General features: G+C 31.9%; 1 protein-coding gene across 1 annotated transcript; it reads right to left on the minus strand.

The window, feature by feature from the left end:
• Window positions 1-2,803: 2,803 nt before the first annotated feature.
• LOC128164054 (uncharacterized) lies at window positions 2,804-5,897 on the minus strand. The gene has a single exon (XM_052827771.1). It carries the CDS (start codon window positions 5,795-5,797, stop codon window positions 4,238-4,240), a length of 1,560 nt encoding a protein of 519 aa, XP_052683731.1. The 5' UTR covers window positions 5,798-5,897; the 3' UTR covers window positions 2,804-4,237.
• Window positions 5,898-6,885: the final 988 nt, after the last annotated feature.

Consider the following 6,885-nt stretch of genomic DNA (forward strand, 5'->3'; position numbering starts at 1 on the left):
TACATATTTTAGGGTGTTTATCAGTATCAAATCATAGTTTGTGGTAACTGTAATCATCATAAAAAGATCACAAGACTGAGTTTATTTTGATTGTCTATTATCCTTTATAATAATCATCTTGTTGAATTTAAATTTTGATACCATTTAAGTCACGGAACCAAGTGACTAATAAACTGAAAATCAGATAAATTTCAAAAGCTACAATTGTAGCAACATTATTATGTATATGACAAAACAAATGTATTTCAATAAGTAAACACATCTTTTAAAATTTTACTGTATCTTTCAACATATTTGTTTTTGAAAAATCTTGCATGATATCCATGTTCCAATATAAACAGTTTTTATTAACAATTTAATCTAATTCTAACCTTTATTGCAAAACGTTTTAATATAATTGTTTCATTTAAGTTTTAAAATTCAGAGAATTTAAAACTATCTATAACAATTTAAATTGTTTTAAATAGATAAATTCAGAGAATTTAAAACTATCTATAACAATTTAAATTGTTATAGATAGTTTTAAATTCTCTGAATTTTAAAACTTTAATGTAACATAATCTACATCCTATTTTGAAAATATGTATCTTAAAAGCTTATAAAAAAAGAAATGTTTGCTTTATGAAAAGTACTTTTCGATTTGTTTCAACATAAAAACGAAATAAAGCATTTCCATTGAACAAATCAGCTCAAAGTAGTAACCAAATTATACCACACACTTTTTTTAGACATGTTCTCTATTTTGTTTGTTTAGATATATCGCCAATATGTTTTGCCTATGCAAATCTTTCTGCTAAATATGATTGATGGCGACGTGATTTAATCTTTTTAGACAACAGGATTTAGTGTAAAAATTACATATTTTTCTTGAGAATACAATTGACAACTTTATGAAAACTGTACGCATTAACAAATTATTTAAAACACATTATTTCGTATCAAAAAATATTCTCTTTTTCTCTTTTTCCTAACTTCATTCTGACTAGTAATGCTAAATTCACATAACCAATTCAATCTTGTTTCCAAAACATCTTAAACTTCCTTTAATGTATACACATCATTTTCAAAAAATACATCTATTACATACAAAATATTATTAGCTATTCTATTTTTAAACCGTAATCTTTGACCATTGTATTGAAACATTGTTATTCCATAAAGGTTAACCTTACTATGCAATGATACTGGTTTTCTATTTGCATGCATCAAAGTGAAAAATATCTATTTGTGAAAAGGAAGCAAGTTAGCTGTTACTGAAAAAATGTACAAAGCGTCTTATCTTTTGTTATCAAAGTGAAAAATCAATGGACATAAATGTTGAATTATTATGGGTTTTGTTTTGAATGAAAAATGACAATAACAAACTGTCAACGATCTCAAAAAACCTGCCGTGTGCTCTTTGTCGTAATCGGAAAAAACCGGAAAATTCCGTAGATAATTAGGTGATTAATTATGATCTTACAATAAGTATGAAAAACGTCAGTCAGCATGCGAAACAATATGAAACAAAAGGACGCTCTTATCAAACAACTTACTAGTATTCTATACTGTTGCTTTAAAAATCTACAAGAAACTTTTTTTTGCAGACTAAAAAGTTTTGATGATGTATTCTACAATCCAAGAAATCATGTTAAATATTGTGCATTTTTTTTTATAAAATGTTTTTAAATTTAGTAAACTAGTACTTGATGTAAAGATTGACGTGATGTAACACAATTTTTATATATTTGTTGTAAGATACATGTATTATATATTATGTGTATGGTTAACTATATGTACAAAATTGAATAAAATCATTATTTATCTTCAAAAAGAAGATATATATTCCTCTCATGCATGACACTCAAGTATCCATTTACAATATCATAACAATAAACAACAACGAAAAACACCGTACCTGATTTTACTAACATGAATGTTCTAAACCACGCATCGGAATATTTTTTTTAATGAAGAAGCTATTTTCCACTTTAAAAAATATTAACCTTTTTTTTTAAATTCTCCACTATTTTAAGATGGTCGGTTTGTTCTCACAGATTATAAAAGATAATGAGCTCAAAATTTCAAAGATGGTAGGCAAAAGATTGTGAATTTGCTCAAAGGCATTCATATTTGTCTAGCCAAAAAACAAAAAAACAAAAACAAAACAAAACATAACAAAAAAAAACAAAAAAAAAAAAAACAAAAAAACAAAAAAAAAAAAAAAAATCAAAATAGCTGAAGGTCAGTAGAGCTTGATAAATTAAATTAAAATTCCTCGTGATTTTGCAGTTTTCTATGTTTATTTCTTTTCTCGAAAATATTTTGTTAAGAAATGCAAAAGAAGAAATTTTAAATTTGCAAGGTTCGACATCAAGAAAAAGGAGCTAGCCCCCACTATAAGGGGCCCAGAGATAGGGCTAAAATATTTCATCAGCTTTTTATTAAGGCATATTTTGTACCATGTTAAGGAAGAAAAATCTTAATCTTACAGTTATTTACCATATAATGCAATACAAACTTTAAATCTTTAATATCCCGAAATGAACTAATATTTTAACAAGCAACCTAACATTGTTTTGTTTAATAGAAATAGAGGTTAGAATCCTCGACTTTTTGTCCAATATATCAAGAACGGTAACATATGTTTAATCATTTGTTGAACAAAATATGTTTACAATCAAAAGACCTTTTGTATTCTATCAAGAAAAAAGGGGCTACTCTCTTATACTAGGAACCAAGCGGGGTCTAAAATATTTCCTTTACAGCCATTTACTGAGGATAGTTATGTAATATATCATAGTAAAATAAATGCTCGTGTTACAGTTACCAACTCATACACGTAATAAATTTTTTCATGTGTTACATGTACGTAAGTAGGGATTTTCAGAGGCAAAAGATTTACAACTTTGATTATTTATTATATCTCAAATCTCAGAAAAAATAAAAAATATACAAAAGGGAAAACGTTAAAGTGACGTTTATAACAATATGCAATCATAAAAATTTCGTTTAACGGTCCAGATAAGGAGATAAAAGGATGACCTCTAAAAGGTTCTTTCCAAGATTTTCCAGATAAAAATTAACGAATTTTTAAACACCTGTTGAGCAGTGTAAATAATAACACATATGACTAGCTGTTTTGGAAAAAAACTGCTACAGTCTACTTCTTTTCCTCGGAGCTTCATGAATCAAGTTTCATCACAGGACGCGGCTGTCAGATGCATCGCTGAGCTCTTCCAACATTTGAACAATATTATACCGTCGTAATTGTTCACAGTTTTGTTTATGTTTACGAATAATGATGTCACTTAGTCTTCTTTTTCTGGCTTTTTGATGATTTTTTTTTCAAGGGCATTCCAATGGCGTCTAATTCATGCCCCTTTTTTTTAGTATTTCTTTGCAGTCAAGCGTTGAACCCCATCGTTGTTAATTGTAGCCTCCACAAAGGCTATAGATTGTTTTGCAGTTGAATAAAACTAAACTAGAGCGCACTTATTTCAAAAGTTTCCCTACAACCGAAATTTTGTAGATAAGCATTGCTCGTTTGTTTTAATTTTTCCTATGTGGAAGAGAGGTAAAAATTATAAGTGTGATGTATACAATATAGTGATGTGAGTTATGTTTAATTTCCATTCCCTTCCCAGAACAAGCAGTTTAATCCTGTTTTATGTGGTTTGTTTGGTCATCATCGATAACTCGTTTTATGATTTCAGCAAAATCATAATCGATAACTATTTACCTCACATTGACGGTCAGAAACTGTTCTTGAGGTATTACAGTTTATATGTTCTGTCAACCATTAGAGAGTTTAAACTTTCGATTTGCTGTTTGCCATATTTCGATAAATACCGTTAGTATTGTACGACAGGTAACACAGGAAAGCGAATGAGATTAATTCACCAGGAAAATAGATAAACTAAATGGAAATATACGCATAAGAACAATTTACAATCACACGAAAATCATTATTCCTCAATCATGATTTTGGAATCATACGACATCCAATGGAAACATATGTTCGTATTAAAATGTCCCAGATTGCAAATAGTTGTCATATTACACATAGCGAAACGTGACGTGTCTAGCTAACTCCTTGTGACGTGATCGCCCGTTTATAAATCTATATTCAACATTTTGTTTATATTCAATATGTAGTGTGTTAGCATATAATACAAACTGATTTTCAATATTTTTACAAACACAGTCCTTCTTTCACTTTAAGATTTGTACTGGTTGTATAACGAAACAGTTTATTCTAACGATTTGTTTGCATACAATATTGGATTTTCTTCACTTTACCGGTATTCCAATCAGCAACAAAGAGGTTGTCTCTGGTGTCTACACATAAACCGAAGGGACTGTTTAAATGACAATTGGAAAAAAAGCGAAGTAACTGTCCATCCTGATCCAGGATGTGGATACAGCTGACATGACAGTCTGCTGTTAGGATCCGACTTTGGCTGTCTGTTGTGATACCGTGTGGTCTAAAATACCCTTTGGCAGAAGATGGGGGACCAGTGTAGGTAAACCGGAGTTTCCCGGCCTGATTGACCACTACTACTGCTCCGGCTTTATAGTCTGACACACATATATCTAGATTTCTGTTCTCACTGATGTATTTAATGTCACCATTTGAATAGAGAGGCTGTCTTCTCTTATAGTATTGAATAATTTGTTTCTCTGTGGAGCCACAGTAACGCACAACTTTTGTTTGTTTATCATCACTGTCTTGGATGACTAGGAAGTCATCAGAGGATGTACAACAGATACTGCGAGGTTTCCACCCCTGTAGTCTTATCACTTCCTGTAACCTTGTATTCTTAACTATGTTCACAGTTCTATCTTTGTAATCAGTATATACAAGATCCCCACTCCTTGTCACTGCTATGTCGTGAGGTGTGTTCCCTGATTTGGTTTTGATTGACTTCAATAGTTGTCCTTTGAGGTTGTAGAGCATCATGATGTTGATATCACCATTCGTCCATATGTCATCATCACTCAGACATGTTGCCTTGCATAATGAACGCGTCCCGAAAGGGAATCTTTCATACGCAGTGTTTATTTCTGTGAGAATATGTGGTACGTCAATAAGTGGTTTTTTCGGGGGAAAGTAGTCAGCACCTAGAGAATCCAAATTGTAGCCATCTTCTGCATTGATTGATAACACTGATAGAGAGCCAAACTGTTCATAAATCTGTTCTTTGTTTATCTTATGAGGGATGAAACTTGGAAAGCAAACTGTGACTTCAGGCAATATTCTAAACTCAGCATTTTTAGATTTGTAAGCAGAAACAAAGCTTAAATCATTCGAGTTTAGTATTTTTTTCAGTTCAGCAATACTTTGTGTGATTCCAGAAATGATGCGTGTGATTTCATTTTCCTGTTTGTTAAGGACATTCAACTGTTTGGAGTCCATTTCAACAAGATCAATTTTCATTTCCTCGATAATGCTATCTATTTCTTTGTGTAAGCTTCCTCCATGATCTTCAATAGCTTTTCTTAATTTTCTGGAATTTTTAGTCAAATCCGCTCTCTGAATTGGGATGTTAGCGGCAATCTTCAAATATTTAGGATAAATTGATTCCTCTAATTCGTTTAAATCTCTTTCTAAGAATTTCATTTTGCTTTTTAATGTTTTCGCTATGTCAACAAACTCATGGTCTTTGTGTTCATTAGAAGAAGAACACTGTCTACAAATAGGGTTGTCACACTGTTTGCAGTAAAGTACGCTTATGTTTGAGGGATGTATTGAACATTTTGAAACAGATTGCTGTTCAAATGACACCATTCTATGTTTGGTAGATAAATCTGACATATGTTCCCCTAAACACGCATCACACAGATGTATGTGACAGACGTCACAATACAATGGGGGGCCCGGGTTACCACAATGATGACATCGTAACACATCTTGAGCCCAAGTCCTCGGGTCCATAATCAGGCACGTTTGTGTTTTTTAGATAGTTTCTGAAAGAAGAAAACTTATATAGGCTGATACAACATATTTTTAAATAAGCTTCCATAGAATCTCCTTCGATCTAACAGGTTCTGACAAATTGCATAAATAAGATATTATAGCCTATTTATGATGGAAAAGTTCATTTTGATTCTTTATAAAAACGCTATAATAGATAAAGTAAAAGCATTAAAGCTGACATGAATTCATAAATACGCATCGATCCCTTTTATTTCAAACTACTGCCACAAGAGTTGTCGATTTTTATTGTTCTGATCATCGCTACACACCCCCTATTTAAGGCCAATAGCAATATTTATGCTTCACCGCATTCAGGTATTTTATTCATCCGAACACGCTACATTTGACGAACAGACTATTTTGAATCCTCGATACATGTAATAGTAGAACGGTTTCCTGTGTAAGTTATAACATCGTCTATTTGCAAAATACAAAATGGGCCGATCGAGCAATGTCAAAGACCGCATCGAATTTAGAAACAGAGTGTTTTTGTAGACACCGATAGAAACGATGTTACCGTGCTACTTTCTTGGATTTACTCTTATTTATTGACTGTGTTGGTGCAGCTCGGTTCTTCAAAAGGAAGCAGGCGTTATGCACTCTGTAGGAAAGACACACGTGTTTAATGTGCATGCGAGGTAAGGTCTATGCAAAATAATACGAATAGTTTGGAAATTCTTTCAAAGACTATATGTATTCTGTGTTTCATTAGTTGAAGTTCCCCTTTTTTACAAACAATGTACAAAAATGTGTAGTTCATACATTTAGAAGTCCGTACATTTTGAATGCCTCTCGACCGGACAGTAACCGACCGTAACTTTCTCGACCAGTATACATGTACATAACCCATTCACAGTAAAGGAGCGAACAAGACTAATTGATATGGCGACCAAATCCTTTCATGAATTCATGTTAGCTTAAATTGA

This window comes from Crassostrea angulata, chromosome 9, assembly GCF_025612915.1.
Source record: "Crassostrea angulata isolate pt1a10 chromosome 9, ASM2561291v2, whole genome shotgun sequence".
In the NCBI taxonomy this organism is placed as follows: domain Eukaryota; kingdom Metazoa; phylum Mollusca; class Bivalvia; order Ostreida; family Ostreidae; genus Magallana; species Magallana angulata.